Source organism: Balaenoptera acutorostrata, chromosome 8, assembly GCF_949987535.1.
Source record: "Balaenoptera acutorostrata chromosome 8, mBalAcu1.1, whole genome shotgun sequence".
Lineage (NCBI taxonomy): Eukaryota > Metazoa > Chordata > Mammalia > Artiodactyla > Balaenopteridae > Balaenoptera > Balaenoptera acutorostrata.
In genome coordinates this window covers 26,732,834-26,752,541 of record NC_080071.1, presented here as the reverse complement: position 1 = coordinate 26,752,541, position 19,708 = coordinate 26,732,834, and the positions used below count along the sequence as shown (strand labels likewise).

Below are 19,708 nucleotides of genomic sequence, written 5' to 3'. Positions count from 1 at the left end.
TATTCTTCCCTGAATTTGCTTTATTAAAGGAAAATAAATTATTGCGGTTTAAGTTATGCACATGTATAAACACTGACCAGATTTAAAAGACTTACTTTTAGCTCTGACTTAAAAGCACTAATATAGAAGCACAATTTGTATGTTTATGTGTTTTAATGCTTACAATTTTCAATCATGTGTGGTCAGAGTGTTTCTTTACGCTATCATACTGAACCTTTCCTTTGAGAAGTACATTTCAAATGAGATTGCTTAAAAGAATGTTTGTGGGATATCTGTGGACATGCAATTTTTTTCAGAATAGTAAATAAGGAAGCTCTAGATTCTGAACAAATCTGATATAAAAATAAGGCAACAAACTGGGGTTCTGGCTTAGCATGGGTCTTCCTACCATGTAACATTTTTTGAAACTCAGTAACTACATTTCAAGCTAAAAATATTCCTATAAATAAATTTTCTTTTGCATCAGCTATAATGAATTCTTCTTCTATTATTCATATTTTATCAGTTAATTGGGTAATATTTTCCCCATATATCCAAATGATACTGAGATTTCTTCATATTTTCTGCAAAAAAAAAAAAAAAGGAAAAAGAAAAGTAATTTACATTATATGGGTCCAGCCTAAACCCTGGAATAATTTTAGACTTCTCTCCATCTGTTGAACTATTTGGACACATATATTTCAGAGTATACTAATGAGAAATGTGTTAAACTTTTTATAATTCGCCTTTAGTCATTTCTGCTGCTATAAAAGTTTGTGGTCATTGGACAATGGAATTTGTATTTCAAGTATGTTGTTTTAACACATATCCATCAGGCTATTAAATAAATAAATTCATTATTTACACACATGAAGCTAGACATTCCCTAGACAAACTGGTAAAATGCAGTAAAATGACTAAAATGAAAATATCTCTTTTTTTCTCATTGGCCAAAACCACAAAAATGGGATTTTTGTCTTTTCACTGGCAACCCTGAGTACACACAATTTAAATCTTAGAACCTCCAGTTTCCTGTTATCCTTCTCGGTTTGAAAGGAAGGGTGCTTGTTTTACTATTTTTTCCTTAGAGCAGGTAGAAGATTTCAGGTTCTTTAAATGGTGTGTGATTAAGACAAGGTTTCTGAAATACAGTAAGCATTTAAGAAGCAGTTGTTGAATTAATTTTAGCAAAGATCTATGAGTTCCCTGTTTAAGCTATTATGTTTATGCATACTTCAATATTAATAGAACAAATTTTCTTTTTTTCTTTTAGGTTCTGAACCTCTTTCTGGCCTTATTGTTGAGTTCATTTAGCTCAGACAATCTTGCTGCCACTGATGATGATAATGAAATGAACAATCTCCAGATTGCAGTAGGAAGGATGCAAAAGGGAATTGATTATGTGAAAAATAAGATACAGGAGTGTTTCCAAAAAACCTTTTGCAGAAAGCCAAAAGTTATAGAAATCCATGAAGGCAACAAAATAGAAAGATGTGTGTCCAACAATACTGGAATTGAAATAAGCAAAGAGCTTAATTATCTTAAGGATGGGAATGGAACCACCAGTGGTGTAGGTACTGGAAGCAGTGTTGAAAAATATGTAATTGATGAAAATGATTATATGTCATTCATAAATAATCCCAGCCTCACTGTAACAGTGCCAATTGCTGTTGGAGAGTCTGACTTTGAAAACTTAAATACTGAAGAGTTCAGCAGTGAGTCAGAACTAGAAGAAAGCAAAGAGGTAAGAATGCTTTTAAAGTTTTTCTTGCATTTCCTATAAAAACCATGCACCACACTTACTTAGTAGTTTTATTGTGCTTATATGCATTATTAAAAAGTGTACTGAAAGTCATATATACAGTAATGTTGGAAAATTATGAGATATTCTTTTTTGAGAATTCCATCCATTGAAATTCCAACTTTCCACAGAAAATCATCATTCTGAATAATTAGTATATTCATCTTCTTGATAGTTTGAAAGTCTGATTAAAAAATGTGGCCTTCCAAAAAACAGATTTTATTTAATACATTCTATTCTACATTAGATTATGCTCTTTAGAAAAAAAACAATGAACCATATTTTATTGATCATTGTTAAAGTGTTATCTCCTTACTTTCTATAATATATTAAGTTTTGCTATGATTTTTTTTAATGTGAAAGTTTCATGTAGTTTTTGTTCTCCTCTAAACCTTTTATTGCCTATGATAAGAGTATTATTCATTTATTAAAATTTTACACATATTAAGAAATTAAAAGTAGTACTGATTACATTTTGCCCAGTCAAGGATGAACAAATCTATAAGGTCTTCCAGATTAACTTGGAAATAGTAAGAACTATTTAGAAAAACTCTACTTAAGGATTACAGTTAAACTGTAGACTGGAAAGCTGTTTTTACTGTCATATTACTACTTATTTAAATGAAAAGAAAGGAAATTGTTCCTCCTGTAGGATTAAAATTCATAGGATCCTATGATAGTAGCTTAGTGGTATTAATTCTGCAATTCTGCATTGTGAAGAACAGGATTAAATTTTTTACTATTACTTATTTATAGACTTCTGATATACCAGTAGGAAGTTAAGTCTAGCACAGGGTTATAAAAGACAGGTTTTAGCATGAGGGTATAAATATTGACATCATAGGAATCAGACAAATGATGTCTGATTCTGTGAGCATATTTGCATATTTTGGAACCTTCTTTTTTTACTCATGTGTCAACAGAATTTGTATAAGTAGTAAGTAGCTGACAGTGTCACAACTGGTAGCCTCCTGATCCTTTTTTTCAGGCATTTCAGAGCTTCTGAGATATAATAGTAAATTTGAAAATATTTTGAAAAAGGTAAAAATACATACAAAATGAGGTATAACATTCTTTCTCTGAAATTCTACTCAAAGTCTACTTAGAGAGTTCAATTCTAATTTATGTGTTTCTCATTCTGGTAAAATAAGAATTCAATTCTAATTTTATTTTCCATCACTTCACATAGATTTATTTAAGAAAATCATCAATTAATTAACAAGCATTTATTGAGGACTTTTGTAAATTCAGCACTCTGCTGGATACTAAGGGTAAGGAAGAGTTAAAGGAGAGATTCATAACATAACCCCCTTCAGGGAAATCTCAACATCTTTGAGGAAGCTAATACTAACTCACAAAATTATTAAAAACCTATTAAAAAGGTTAATCCTGTAGGACTGAATAGAAGATTATACAAGTATTGAGAACAGCAAGAATATAGCAAATTGTTAAACGGAAGAGATAAAATTGAAGTAGGCCTCAAAATGTGGGTCAAATACATGAACAGAAAGCAAAAAGAAGAAACTCACTAAACAAAAGCCAGAGTTAGAGTGAGCTTAGTATTAAGGTGAAGCAGTGAAATAATCAGCATGTATAAAGTATTGGTTGAAAAGACTGGAAAAATATGTATGGGTGAGTAAGGTAGTTTCAGATTATACAGTCTTTGAAGTAAGTCAAAGAGCTTGGAATTGGCTGCATAGTCAATACCGTGCTATTTGTTCTGAAGCAGGTGAAAAGCAATAGGAAAGTGATGTTTTATGAAAATTTATTCAATAGCAATAAGTAAAACCATTTAGAGTGAAAACTGTTATCTTGGGGAATGTGGTAATAATCATTTGATAATAATGAGGTGACAGAATTCTGGGCTAGGGTAGTAAGTATGGGAACTGAGACTAACTGGCTTTTGACCAACCTAGTAAAGAATCTGAGAAATTGGGAAAAGGGTAATGCAACTGTCTGAAGTGGCCTTTTTAAGAAGGTTACCAGGTTTATGGGGGAAGAGAAAGAATTCAATTGGGAAATACTGAATTAGAAGTGGGATATAGTGGGAACGAGAGACTGGATGAGCAGTCAGGGTTTAAAAATAGATTTAATAACGCAGATTTCATAATTATCTGATTCCTTGAAAATAGAGGAGTTCCCCAAAGAAGTAATTACAAAGAGAAAATAAGGGAAGACTAGGGACAAGACTAGCTTGGGGTCAAGAAGAGACAGAAAAGCCAAAGAGGTAGAGAAACATTTGCTATGTTAACATCATAGGTTTCATCTCACTGCACTCATGGAAATGATATATCTTAATTTCTTTTTACCAAAAAGTTGGTTTCCAGAATACTTCAAAAACTCACTTTGTTATACAGCAGAAACTAACACAACATTGTAAAGCAGTTATACTCCAATAAAGATGTTTAAAAAAAAAAAACTCTATGATGTCCACAGATATTTCAAATTATTGCTTTAGGAGAATACCACCTAATTGTCATGTCTTTTTTTTAATGACTAAAAAATCATAAATTGGGAACAATGAGATACAATGTCTTCATTTTCAAGTCCTTGAAAACATTTTATTATCTGAACAAAAATTCTTTATTGGGTGATTTTTTTTTTTAATAATCATCTGTCCTCTTCCAAACTAGTTTTGGATACACGGAATCCAATTACAGAATGTAATAAAATTGTTTAAAGTGTACAGATATATTAGAGGGAAAATACTTAAAAGTAAATACAAAATTAAAACTTTTATAAAGCTAGGATAAAATTTCAAATTATTTTGCACAGTAAAATTAAATTCAGCAATAAGTTTTATGTGGATGATTTTTTAAATTAGTACCAGAAAAACCTTGAAAGAATAATAGGGCAATTCTCACATATGCTCACACAAAGTTTAAAAGTACATTTGACCCTTGAACAACACAGGAGTTAGGGGTGTCAACCCTACATCCAGTTGAAAATCCAAGTATAATTTACAGTTGCCCCTCCATATACATGATTTCGTATCTGCACTCCCACATCTGCAAATTCAGCCAACTGAGGATCCTGTATACCGTAGTATTTACTATTGAAAAAAATCTATGTGTAAGTGGACCTGCGCAGTTCAAACCTGTGTCATCCAAGGGTCAACTGTACACTGTTTTTTAAAATAAAAGCAAAAATCAGCATTATAGAATAGATTTAAATAAATTCCAGCGAAGTTCAGTTTTGATCTGAAATTTCTGAAAACTGCTGGCATTGAACACAGGTCACATATCATATTCACATTTATGTTGGCTGGTTGTTCTTTTTTATTAGCTATTGCACACACACACTCATACACACACACACACACACAAATTAAAAATAACGTATCCATAAAGTGGCATTTTGGTTCGCGCTTCTTTGTTTTTTGAACACAAGTAGAAAAAGAACACTGGCCTGTGCTTTGGGGGACACAAAATATCCTTTCTCTTTGCTGAGAAAATGAAAAATCATACAAGTTAAACCTAACAGAACGATACATTTCAAAAGAAAGAAAGAAAGGAAGAAAGAAAAGAAAAAAAATTTTGCAACACATTTCTGCTTTAAGAAGAGGCAGTAAATTAATCATTAATTTAGATAGTATTTGAAAACTCTAGCTGCTCTATTCCTTCCATTCATTTTCAAAATATCTAGCTATACCACAGTTGTGGAGAAATGATATCTAGAAGTTTTTAGAGATAAAAATATGAATTGCTGTTATTATATTATGTAATACATATTTTATATATGTGTATCTATTATATGCACCAGTAACATAAACAGACTGGTATGGAAACGAACATAAAGTTTTGCATGAAAAAAATTTTAAGGAAATTGAAGGCATGGATTTCAAAATAGTGATCCTTTTATTTTGGAAAAACTTGGAATTATACATATCTTGTGACAAGATATAATGTAGAATTTTGTTTTTATATAAACATGATTTCTTGACATTTTTATATAATTATGGATTTTTACAATTTAGTTCTTAAAAGGTTTCATTGTCTTCCCAGGTGAAGGATATAGAATAAATGCTCTTAAGAAGCATATTTGAAATTGAATTCCAAAGTTCAATCTAGGAATATCATACTGTGACCTTCACTGCTTACCATTCTTACTTCTCACAGGGGTAAAATCAAGCTGGAGCCTTCAAGAATGAAACTCTGGTGTTTTTTAACCAGCCAGAGGCTCGTGCCACCACTTTTACCCAGGTTACCCAAGCAAGTTGTACATGTACAATCACTTTCTAAATAAATTTTGACTGGCCTGCATGCTACTCAGCTACGTTCCTTCCCCTGCCATGGCAAGGAAGTGCTAGACGTGCCCAGCTGCTCTCTGCTGAATCGTGTGACACATCACAGCATGGTCAGGCAAGACGGGCAGTCCCAACACCATATTTGATTCTGTTAATGACTTTCCAGTTTAGTCTGTTTAGGCTTTTAAAAGCAATAATTGCATGCTCTATAGGATTTATATCTATTTTAAAACATGATAGAAATGTTTAAAGTTCTAAATAGTTAAGAACTTGAGAGGATGAATATTTTTCTGCTTTTATTTCATTAAAATAAGACCACAACTTTTTGTTGTTGTTGATTCAGCCCTTATAAGTAAACTGTATTACCAAAATGAGCCTCACAGGGTTTGTTTGATAGTGTTGCCATTTTCAGATCATTATATTCAGATCTGTGAATATAATTTTCAACCCATCCAATTCATGTGCTCCAGATAGAAATGTTTGCTTTCATGTTTTGGGGGAAAGCCTCCGTTAAAAAAAACAGTAAGGTGATCAGGAGATTTTGGATATGAAGGGCCATAGTCTGTATATATTTGGGCACCACATATCTTGGATTTTCATGTAGTTTGGGGAAGTTGTTAAGTCATGTGTCTGCCAAACCCTAAGTGATCACTGTAATTAAAAACTGAAAAGCATCATGATACAGGGTAGGAAAAGTTCATTGCATCTTAATATTAAGTAATTGGTTCAGTGTACCATTTTTTTAAATTTCCCTGATCTACATTAATTTCTCCCTAAATGTTCTACCCAAAACTGAGCAGGCAAAAAAGAGACTTGGAAAATTTCCTACTTTGGATTATTAATTATTGATTATAGTTTTATGAGGAGTAAAGGATATCTCCAAAACTTGCTGTAGGTTTGTGAATGAAATAAATCATTAGTTTATTCTCTTGACTCAACTTTCTCCTGTTACTGGAATCACAGCCAGAGTGAGTGTTCTTGTTTGTTTTTGGGCACACCACATGGCTTGTTGGATCTTATTAGTTCCCTGACCAGGGATCGAACCCGGGTCCACAGCAGTGAAAGCCCGAGTCTTAACCATTGGACCGCCAGGGAATTCCCCAGAGTGAGTGTTCTTGAAGGCAAATTAAAAAGCAAAAGTGAAAAGTTCATGAGTATTAGCAGTTTTCAAGGCTTTTGGTGAAAAAGAAAAAAACCTAATTAGAGCTTGGGGTTTGTCTGTAGGTTTAATTTATACATACTCTCTTCTTCTTTAGGGATAACTGAGAATTAGTTGTAAAATGAAACAAATTCAGACATAAAATTATAAATAAAAAATTTTTTTAAATACAGCCCCTGGTGATTTATGTAATTTTACTTAAAATGACTTTTTAGTTTTAGGAGTAAAACAAGATTATTAGTCATTGAAGAAAATCTGATTATTTTTTCTTCACAAGCAGGGCAGAATTAAATGGTACTGGAAAATTATCTTTTACACCATGTTTATAACAGGATTCCCTCTTTTTCAAAGCCGTTATGGAAACTTTGAAAATGATGCTTGACTAAGGTCCCAAGCACGTACCCTTCTAGAAAAGGCCCTGTGGTCTGTTTTCAGAATCTGGAGAGCAATGGGAGAATACCTCTAGCTTCCCATTTCTGTTAACGTTCTCAGTGTCTTCCAAATGCTCTCTGTGAAACTGAATGTGACGCAACTCTTTCAGAGGCACAGATGGGAGTGTGAATAGCCATTTTAAACCTATCTTGACCTTTAGAGAATGGTTTTGGTGCCTCAGTGTACTTCTGCTGAAATAAAAATTAAGGCAAGTTTAGATGGAAATTTTTGTATTATCTTCTTAACATAAACCAGCTTTTTCTTTTGCCTGCTGGATGCCCTTTTACCTTATTCTTCAACTACCATATAATTATTGTCAGTTTCCTATATTATGTTCTTAATAAGGCTCTTTTAAAATAAAAGGTGCATCAGGGGTGTTACACATTTAAAATATGTTAAGGCCAAACAAAATAGAGATGGTTTATATTTTTAACCATTCAATAAGTGGTCCAGACAAAAAAGAGCTATTGGTTTTAGTCGTGTTCTTCCTGCCTTGGATATGCAGCCCAGTGACCTCACTGTGTGGCTACCTGTCCTTCAAATGAAATATAATAAGTCAAGATATGGATATGCATATCCAAAAGATCAGACTAAGGCCCTGATAGATTGTGTAACCAAAAGATTTTCTTCTTTTACTTTCAAGACAAAACCCAGAAGTTTTGAAAGAAATGGCTAGATTTTAAAGGCAGTCTGTAATGGCTGAATCTTTTATTTTTGCCTTTTGAATCATACAGCAGTTTGTGAGAGTCAAACATTTGATAGATGACTGAAAATAAATGAAATGTGAGCGCATTTCGGTGGAAGTAGGCCAGTTGCTAACATTCTCTTCTATTTCTGAAAGTTAAATTTCACTATTTAATTGGATAAAAATTGAGCAATATTCGCCATAAGGGGGGATTTCTATATAAGTTCATGTTATCGGGGGAAAATGGCCTTTCTGGGTGCTGATTCTGTCATTTCTTACAAGTAGTATTTGCAGCTAACCTTGAAAACTTCACATTCAGGTGCCATGTCTTTGAGAATATGGCTCTTGGACCAGCGTGCGGCTTCCACAGCATTGCGCCGGGCTTCTGCTACAGCCAGGCATGCTTCCTGTGGCTGAATTAGGCCTGGAGAATGTTGCATCTTCAAACCTGCTTTCCAGTGTGCGTTTGTAGAGCATAAGTCATCATCCCTCTGTAGGCTCAGTAGTTTCTACAAGGGATGGAAGAATCTAGCCTTAAGTGCCATAAAATACTGGACGGATAGGGAGAAAACAGCACAAGAAAACAAGTGATGAGCTTGTAGTATGTGGTTTTCTATGGAAGCTTTCTACTGTTATGCCTATACACCTAATTACATGTTTATAACTACTTCAGAACAAGTATTCATTTTAGTTATTTAGTATAGTCATCAAGTTCCTTAATGTGGAAAATTTCATTTCAGGTTTCTTTTTTTTTTTTTATCATTTTAGTAGCACAGCTATGGCAATTTAAAGAAAGTAAGTTATTCTTTGTATTTATCATCAGTCACCTGCTTTTAAATCAGTTATGTGTTTTTAAATAAAATTTGGAAGTCATTTTGGTATGGCTATGATAAAATGTATGACAAACTACCCTCTACCAGAGTATGAATGCCAAGGTGTTGAACTTAATTAGAAATGTTTAGATTATGAAGATAGTATTATATCCATGTATAGAATTTTAAATGCTTAAGTAGTTTTCTAGGATATAAATTTCAAAATTTAAAAACACAGCAGTAAAATTCTTTATGTTTCCAGTGACTATAGCTTATCAGGCAGTATACCTGAATTGGTAAGTTGTTGTAACTTAATAAGAACACAGTCTAAGCTTTAATTTATAAATGCAGGTAAATTCACAACTTTAAAATGTTTATGTAGTTGATACAATATTTTTATAACTTCATAGGATAAAGTATATGTACTTTCTTATGACAAAAATGTGGCCTATGAAGATTACACCATGAATAAGCCTGACTCTCCAACTAGCAGGAATTAACTTTATGCCAACTTTCAAAGGAAAAGGAGCCTCCCACAAAACACTTTTTAGTGGCAGAAACACTAGCCTACCAACTATTTTTTAAACCTTGGTTCATTAAGTCTCTGTCTAAACATTCCTTAAGGAGTTTTGCAGAGCATAAGGTTAATGAGCTTATCCTTATAATCAGAAAAACTCCTGGATAACGGTGAAGCAATTCTGCATGTAAAATGGGTTCTGCTCATTTGAGAAGAGCAGAATACATGCAGAGTTTTTTTCCTTGTCTGTTTTCAAAAGACATGCTATGCTTCATAATGCCAGGCAGATAGAGGTAAACTAACTCACACACGGACCCTCTCTGCTTTACAATGTACATAACCTCCATAGCCATTTAGAAAATTGAAATTATTTGTATTTTAACATACTAACCACATTCACAAACGTTTACAATCTAAAGACAGTACCAATAACAAAGACACATCCAGAGGTCAATACTTGGTAAACGGTGGATACAATTGTCATTCAGATTAATGGCCACCATTACTTGTGCTGTGAAGGATTTGCTTTAAATATTTGTATTTAAATATAAGACACTTGTGTAATACATGGCAGAGAATTATAATGCAAAAAATTGAACATTTCACAACTCTATTAACAGTGGTAAAATAAGAAGTGAAGGGTGAGTATATTTTCTAAAGTTTTCAAATGGAAAAGTATATGTGTATTTGCGTGTGTATACATATATACTTATTACTTTCTTCCTTCAGATTTCTTTATTGAATGTCTGCCAATATTTTAGAGAAACATTTTGGAAATATGTGTTTTTATCACTAAAATATCATTAATAATTCCTATTCATTAAAAAATGCATTTTCTAATACAATTAAACAGACTTCTGTAAAGGCCACAATTGAGTTACATATCAAAATGAAGAGATAAAATTATCTAAACACTATAATTCTCTCTATAAGAGTAACAACAAAATGCATTCAATCATTCATTTATTCATTTTTCATAAATTCAACATAACCATTTAGTGTCTATTCTATGCTTGGATCTTTCAGTGTATAGATGTATATTTGTGTATGTGTGTACATTTTAATATATATGTACATAAATATACAATTTTATGTATATATATAATTTATATATATATATATTTATGAGAATATTTGGTCAAAGCAAACAAGTATTATGGGCAAAATGTTCTATAAAATTTAGCATGGAGAAATCATAAGAAAGAAAGGCTTCATGGAAAAGGTGGATCGTGACCAGGCTCAGAAGAAATTATTCAGCTTGGATTGGCCAAGAGGAAGAAGAAACATGAAGCTTTTTATAACTAACCTCAAAATAATTTGGTTTCTTACTGGTTTTATTTATACAGTGGATATTATTGCTGCCACTCATCAAATGTCATAGTGTCCAACCCATAAACCACCAATGAAATTGGAAGGGAAGAATTATCTAGTATTTTCTTGGTTATACCAGAAGCTGCTGCAATTCTATCCAGCAGTAGCTTTCCTGGGATTTTCTTAAAAGAATAAAGATATTCTGGCTGTAAGAAGCAGAAAAATGCTGAGAGAAGAAAATATGTCTTGACCTTCCACCTCTCCAAAAAGTAGAGGATTTTAATGGTAAAAATTCTTGTACTCTAATGATCCTAAGAACCATCGGCCATAATCGATGGCCTAGTCTCTCTTTAGCATACTCCAGACTAGGAGATATTTTATTATAGAATTATATTTGACTTAGGGTAACTTTCATAATATATTTAATTGGACATGGTTAACGTCACCCTCAAAGTAATACCACAGAAAATATCATCTGGATACTACTCTTCCATGTTCACATTATAAAGTATTAAACTATATTTGCATGGTGATTTCAAAAAATCAAGAATTTTGAGCCAAATTTCCTCCAATATGACTGATGCTTAGGGAGTTATCCAGGTATTTTTCAGTAACACATTAACTCTTTCAGAGGGTTAGGGCAGAGTGACCCTATCACTCAGCTACTAAAGTTAATGGGGCCTTTGAAACCATTAACATGTCCATGTTCTTTCATTCTAAAAGTTTTACATTCCCTGGGTTGTGCTGTATGTCATGTCTTTGCATCACTTTTCATAAAGCATTGCATATCCATAATGTCTTCCCAAGTGGTATCAGAGTATTTATTAGATATTTATTCTTGCAACACTAAAGTGGCTCTTCCTAGACATGTGGCATGTCACAATAGTTTTTTTAAAGGAAAAATTCACAGCCTGATCACATGTTGAATTCGGAATGTGCTCCTAATGAAAGTCTATACAGATTTTGAACAATATCATTTATGAAGAAATTTCCATTTCGTTTAGAATTCTTTGGCAAGTATTGAATTCATTTAAGCAGTTCAAAAAAGGGAGAGAAAGAGAAAGACAGATCTATCATTTTTCTGCTAGTAAAGTAAAAAGAAAATTATGTAAGCCAGAGAAAAATATAGCTCAAAGTTGAACTATAATGACTGTGACTAATGTTAATGTGCCACTCTTCCTTTCTAAAATTACAGAAACATGGACAGTAGTTACAGACAACTGGTAATGTTCTTTGCCCTCTGAAAATTTCCATTGAAGAGTGGAAATTACAATTTGATTTGAAGCATTTTAATTAATATAATCAATAGTGAATGTCAGCATACCAAACTTTTATTAAACTATTCTTGATTTGGCCTGAGTGTTGATGTATTAAATTATTTTCATATGGGATCCATAGACAAACAGAGATCATAAACAAGTTAATCAGTATAATCACTCCCTGCCAAATCACCCACACTGAATGCTGTCTAACCATTTTTTGTCTGATTCAACTTAGTAGTTACATTGTTTTAAACAATAGGACTTCAAGTATGTTAAATTATTAGTACATAATTATCAGTACTGTTAACAGACTCAAATGCTATCACTACCACCACCATTTTTTCACACCATCACAGAGCATTTCCAAATTAGCTGAATAAAAGGGGAGAAAAATCACATCTTTGCAACGGGGTTTTGTTTCCAGAAATTAAATGCAACCAGCTCATCTGAAGGAAGTACAGTTGATGTTGCTCCACCCCGAGAAGGTGAACAAGCTGAAATGGAACCCGAGGAAGACCTTAAGCCAGAAGCTTGTTTTACTGAAGGTAAACAAGCTCTAATATGGTTAAATGCAATCTCCCTTCTTTCCTTACAGAGACTAAATATACCTCATTTGAAGGAAATATTTCAAAGAAACGGTGAAGGCATATTTATCTTTGTTTTCCTCTTTTCTTCCAAAAAGTTAATTTATCTGTATTTCCTGATTATACTATAGCAGCTACTGTGCCTGGACAATTAAGATAATTTGACATGTCCTTTCTTTCATCCTCCGGAATGTGGAGAAGTGAACCCTAGAAGATAAATGGCATTCTGGAACATCATCTCATTATTGATAAAGCAATCCCTTCAGACCTCATTGGCAATATTGTGATTTGATTTATAGATGCTGCAATAATTACATTCCATCTCTTACAGTTTCAAATGTGGTTAACTTGGGCTGTGACCAGAGCTGTTTGGGGATATAGATGTGCTCTAGAGCCTTGTCAGGGAGACCAGCAGTTATTCTCACAGTGACCAGTACAGTGGCTAGCACACAAATCAATAAAGTTTGCTGATTCAGTGTGATTGGATTGAATCCCATAAGTAGTAACTCAGAGCAGAAGAGTGGATGGAAGTTAGAAATAACATGAAAGCTAAGAGCGGGAGGACAAAGGAAGAGAGATACTGACTGACAAGATGAGTCACAGGTGTGACTAAGAAAAGCACTGAGGCTGGAAATAAATAGCTTGGGAAAACTGACAGTGGATGATACCTAGGGAGACAGGGGAATTTTCTGTGTGAAAAGAAGTGTGTAAAAATCCAGGATCACATCCAAAAATGAATAAACAATTTGAATATGCAGTTTCTCCCCAAACCTGAGAGATGTTCTTGTCCATGATTGGCCTTGAGGCAAAGAGAGATCCTAAGCAGTGTTAAAGAATGGAACCATTTATACTCAAGCAGCTCTTGGTAGCTGGATGATATGTAAGTCTGAGATTCTAGGTAGCTGGCTGATATGTAAGTCTGAGAATGATTCACTATACAGGAGGGATGCTGAAGATAACTAAGGAATGAAGTAGCCAGCTGCTGTATAAAATGATGATCTGAGACTAGGATTGGGGAGGGAGCAACAAAGTTTATTTCTTCCTATTTAAGATTGAAATATATTTTTCTAATTTATTATATTTAATGTTATCTTTTAGGATGTATTAAAAAGTTTCCATTCTGTCAAGTAAGTATAGAAGAAGGCAAAGGAAAAGTCTGGTGGAATCTTCGGAAAACCTGCTATAGCATTGTTGAACACAACTGGTTTGAGACTTTCATTGTCTTCATGATCCTTCTCAGTAGTGGTGCTTTGGTAAGTGTAACACATTATTGGCAAGAATCAGGTTCTAGTGAAATAGCTTATCTCCAAAAATACTAGAAGCATACACTTAGTTTAAGGAGCAAAACAAGAGATATATTTGTACCTTGCAGAGCTTGGCACCCAGGGTTTAACTATGCAAAATTCATTACAGAATAAATTAGAACCATGAGCAGCCAGATGGAATTTCTCATCTGGTGCTTTTCTAACAGATGTTTTCCTTATTGAGACAACCATTTCCAGGGACATTCTGTAACTACATTACCTTCCGTGTCAAATCCCATCCAGTTCTCCCAAATAATCATAGTAATATTTACGGACTAAAAGTGTATTTTTTTTTATGTCTAATCAATTTATTCTTTCAAAATGAGCCAGATTATTCAGAGAATTGATGAAAGTAAGGTTGGAATAGGCCAAGTCTATCCCTCGTTAACAGAGCTTCTAGATATTTTCTGAGCTCATATTACTTCTCTAAAAGCATGTCTTTGTAGAAGTAATTGAGATACAGATTTTGGGCTGAGAGGCAGAGAAGAAAGCACAAACTAAATCAGTAAAGATATTGACATTTTCCATTAGTTTTAGTCTTTAGATTTTGTCTGGTTCCACATTTGTCTGATATTAGCCAATATTTATCAAATTAGTGCTTTGTGCCAAGCATTCTACTAAGAATTTTATCAAGTATTTGGTGGAGGCAAGCCATTCAAATAAAATAAAAGCATTCTTGATTCACAGGCTTTTGAAGATATATACATTGAACAACGAAAAACTATCAAAACCATGCTAGAATATGCTGACAAGGTCTTCACTTATATATTCATCCTGGAAATGCTTCTCAAATGGGTAGCTTATGGATTTCAAACCTATTTCACTAATGCCTGGTGCTGGCTAGATTTCTTGATTGTCGATGTAAGTATCCTAAGTGATTTTTATGAAATTATTCTTAAAAGAGGCAAGTTTGACATTTCATATATTTCTATAATTAAAACCTTGACTTTAATTAGACCATAGTTTCACTAATTCTGACACAATTATGCAATTATCTTTTTAAAAACTACAAAAAAATGCAAAAATGAGGTAAGTCTCATGGGAAAGCAGTAGAAAAGGTCCTAAAAATGTGGACAGTGGTAAGAGAAAACACAGAGAGAGTTGTTCTATGCCACAAGCAAATAGGTCTTCTTTTTCTGAAAATCAAGGATCTCAAGGTAAGGAATAGCTAAAAATCTGTTAATTGACAGATCTAGCTTATTAACAGTTCAACTGAAAAAAAATATCTCCAGGAGGTAAAATCAAGACAGATTTGGGGCCAGGAATTGTCAGAATTGCACTCTAATCCCTTACTAGAGTGTACGTTACTAAATAATGTTAAAATAACCTATTCACTGTATTCATTCAGCCACAAACCCACAGAGACAATAAAATGTATTTCCATTCTTAAATCAGTAGTTAGATATCTCAGTAGCTAATGAAATATTTACCATGCAAAGAGATAGGTGTAGAAGCCCTGTTCTGAATCTGATTACCCTGAGGTGGGTAGTCACAGGAACATTGCCAATAACGAGACCTGACTTGCAGCCTACTTTTTTACCAAGCAATGGAGAGGCACTGGGGCAAAATGAGAGTCAACTGGTCCTTTGTAGTCTGTGATGTTCCATTGCACAAGGCTTCTCAGCCTCCTCCACCTCAAAAAGGTGCTTTAAGCCCTATCTCTAGCTGTTTCCCAGCAATCATAAAGCACTTTATTTTTAGTTGTAACGCTTGCCACTATGAATCAATGATTGTCATTATGTGTGCATTCATTCTTTTTATCGTCTTTGACAAGTGTGGGCCTATCTAAATTCTACTCCCCTTTCTCCCATACATACATACTCATAGTTCTATAACCAAAATGTGTTTAACCCTTTGAGTTGAGAAGAAATCTGGTGCCAAGTCACTATTAATAGATCAGAAATGACTTCCAACTTCCCGTGTCTGGTCTTTAATGAATAATAGAGATGAATCTCAATACTGTCCTGAAAAGCCTCCAAACGGGGAAGTTTAATATTTTCATATCCTGCAGCTTGAATGGACCTTAAAGAATATCTAGGCTCTATTCTACACAGTCTTCTAAACAATTTATTGTAAACTAAAGCCTCAGTTTAAAGAATTTTCCTTAGATAGCACAACTACTTAGTAACAAAGTTGAGATTAGTGTCGTAATTTCGTAATTCTCAATTCAGTGCTCCTTTACCCTATAGATTTCTTATCTAACTGGTACAAATGTTACATGTATATTTTCATACTGGCTTTGGAATTCAGCATTTATGATCTCCAGCTTTTCCCTGAAATGATGGAACACGAAATACATAATATTCTCTGGTTCAAAAAAATTTTGTCATGTATGAAGATCACTTACAAATGTGATAGAACTTCTCCAGAAAATTCTGAAATTTACTAAAATATTTTCATTTACTGAAAAATTTACATTCACTGAAACACTTATTACATTGTACTTAAGTCCGTGTATTTCCCTCATATAGAAGAAATAAATATGATGCAAAAATCTGTCAAGGTTTTGTATCATGTTTGAATCCTTAGAAACCTAATATAGACACTTAGTTAGCTACAGAATAATGTCAAAGAATGGTGCCCCCCAAATTACTTCCCTTTTAGTAAGTTTAATTTAGTAAAATGGAACTGGGTACCTTTGGGCAAGTTATGTAATTAAATGGGTCTATCTTCTTCTTTTCCCAAAGCAGGGACTAAAATGTGTGAATTCATGTAACCTCAACTAACAACTTGTTCTCAGACCACTGGGTCCAATAAGCTAAAGTAAACATAGAGTTAAAACAGTTTTTGAAAGTACAAGTAAAACATACTTAAAAGGGTTTCACAGTCCATAAGATATATTGCTATACCAACTAAGCAGTCACAGAAAGCTCAAAACAAAACAAAGCAAAACCCCAAAAACTGAAGTATAAGTGAAGTAACTTCAAACCAGAAGAAATACACTTTCAAACCTGGAGAAATTTATCTATGTAAAATTTATCTATCTTCAATTCCCTACTTAAAAATAAAAGTATTGGGTTATCTCTCCAACCTCTGTTAACATTCATTCATTGATCTAATAAATATTTTGAGCACCTAATAAGGGCCACATGCTATTTTAGATAAAGGAGATATGAACAAGACAAATCAAGCCCTGTTAGATCTACAGGATCTAACACTCTAGGAGAGAGTGGAACAGACAGTAAAGATGTAAACAAATAAAATCCAAAAATAAGATAAAAGCAGATGGTGATCACTGCTATGAAAGAAAACAGGATAACAGGATAGAGAATGACTGCAGAGTGGGGAGCAGGAGAGTTTTACCCAGAGTCTCTATGGAAGGTGTCTTTGATGAGGTAAATGATGAGAAGGTAAATGATGAGAAAGAGTGTCTCAGTCCATTTGGGCTGCTGTAACAGAATACCATAGACTTAGTGACCTATAAACAACAGAATTTATTTCTCACAGTTCTGGAAGCTGCAAAGTCCCAGAATAAAGCGCCAGCAGAATCAATGTCTGGTGAGAGCCTGCTTCCTGATTCATAGGCAGCAGTCTTCTCGCTGTGTTTTCACATACAGGAAGGGGCAAGCAAGCTCTCTGGGGTGTCTTTTATAAATAAGGGCACTAATCCCATTCATGAGGGCTCTGCCTTCATGACCTAATACCCTCCCAAAGACCCCACCTCCAAATACCTTCACACTGGGGATTAGGTTTCAACATATGAATTTTGGGGGGGGACATAAACATTCAGTCTATAACAATGGGACAGTTATTTGAAGACCTGAGGGAATAGAAAAGAACAATCTCAAGGCGCCGAAGTATGAGCCAGGGACACTCAAGAGACAGAAGGAAAACTGTTGTGCTTGTGTGCGATGACACACGGGCAAGAGTAATAGACACTGAATTCAGAAAGGCATCTAGAGGCCATGGTAAGAAGTTCATGTTTTACTGTAATTTAATGTATATTGTACATATTATGTAATTTAATGTATATTGATTACAGTTACAATGGGAAACTCAAGGGAGAAAGGGTGAGCAGGGATCTGTTCTACTGTTTTAAAATTATCGCATCTGGCTACGGGGAAGGAACAGCAAAAAAGTCAAAGCAGGGAGACCAATTAGGGAGCTGTGTTAATAATCTAGGAAAGAGAGACTATGTCTTAGACTAAGGTGATGAGACTTACTGATGAACTGGATGTATGATATGAAGAAAAGGGAGAATTCGATGAACAGAGTTTCTTTCTATCTGAACAAATGGGTAGAAGATGAAACCATTAACTGGAATGGGTAAGATCAGAAAACAGGCTTGACAGGGCAAGCAGATGGTAGGTGGAAGAGGGATGTACTAAGTTTGAGATGCCAATTAGACATTCAAGAGTACACGGTGAGTTTTACACAAGTCTCGAGTTCTGAAGAGAATCTAACACCTGATTATGGATTTAGCAGTCATCAGGAAAGAGATGACATTTGAAATCATGAACCTGGATTAGCTCACCTAGGCAGAGAATGCAAGTTGACAAACAAAAGAGCCCAGACCAAACTCTGGAGACACTTCAACATTTAGAAGTTGGGCAAAAGAGAAGGAACCAGTAAATTAGATTGAGAAGTAGCAATTAGAAGAAAAAGGAAAACAGAATATACATGGTATCACAGAAGCCCAGAGGAGGATAGTTGGTTTTTTCCAAAGGAGAGGTGATCAGTTTCGTCAAAGACTGCAAGGAGGTCAAGTGACATGAGTACTGAGAAATGACACTTAGATTTGGCAGAATAGACGTCATTGCTGTCATGGTTAAGAGATGTCTCATGGAAGTATGGGGATAAAGTACTAGAAATATTGGTAAGATTGAGGAAAGAATGGAGGCGAGGAGATAGAGACAGCAAGTATGATCATTCAGGTTGGAATCAAGTAGGACAACTTAACCCATGCCTTTGTTGTCAGAATACCACACTAGATGGACCACTTTTTCTAACTCTGTATAATTATTTTCCCCTATCCAAAGGCAAAAGATACTATCTTCATATGAAAACCAAACTATCCTGTATTATAACTATACAAGCTATACTTTAGATGCTATTATTATCCACAGAATGAATTAAACATGTGATCATAATTTATTGAAAAAAATTCACATTTCTTGTGGTCCTTATGGATTTTTGCATAAGTGTCATCCCTAAGAAAATTCATTGAGCATCTATCATGACAACTTCAAATTTGATTCTAAATTATCCTAAGGTGCTAATGTGTCCAAAACACACTCTTGGTAAAGATTCAACCATCATGAAATATTTATTGTCCACAAGTGATTTCCACTTTACAGACAGCACAGGTTGCTGATGTGGTTGAAATGAGATGCTTGATGTCTGCTACTCAGACATCCTGCTTGCTCAAGGGCTCCTTAGAATCCTCATCAGCTGCTCTGCTGAAGTGAATAAAAGCAGAATAGGGACATTTTCTGATTCTAATATGTATTTACAATTGCCATCAACCTCTAGAATCTGGTGATCCTGGCCGTTCTTGACATTTATTCTTGACATATCAGCATCCTCAATAATGAAGCCAGAATTGTCATTAATATTAGTAGCCACAATAAGATGCCTAGGACTTCCTGAGCACTTACTGTGGGAATAGCACTAATT

At 34.1% G+C, this 19,708-nt stretch overlaps 1 protein-coding gene across 1 annotated transcript in view; it reads left to right on the top strand.

Moving 5' to 3' along the window:
- LOC103006793 (sodium channel protein type 3 subunit alpha) overlaps positions 1-19,708 on the top strand; it is a 114,691-nt gene that overhangs the window by 76,110 nt on the left and 18,873 nt on the right. Inside the window, exons 18-21 of the mRNA XM_057550940.1 lie at positions 1,253-1,723; positions 12,629-12,749; positions 13,887-14,041; positions 14,780-14,953. Of these exons, the coding sequence (XP_057406923.1) occupies positions 1,253-1,723; positions 12,629-12,749; positions 13,887-14,041; positions 14,780-14,953 (921 nt within the window). The remainder of the gene's footprint in view (positions 1-1,252; positions 1,724-12,628; positions 12,750-13,886; positions 14,042-14,779; positions 14,954-19,708) is intronic.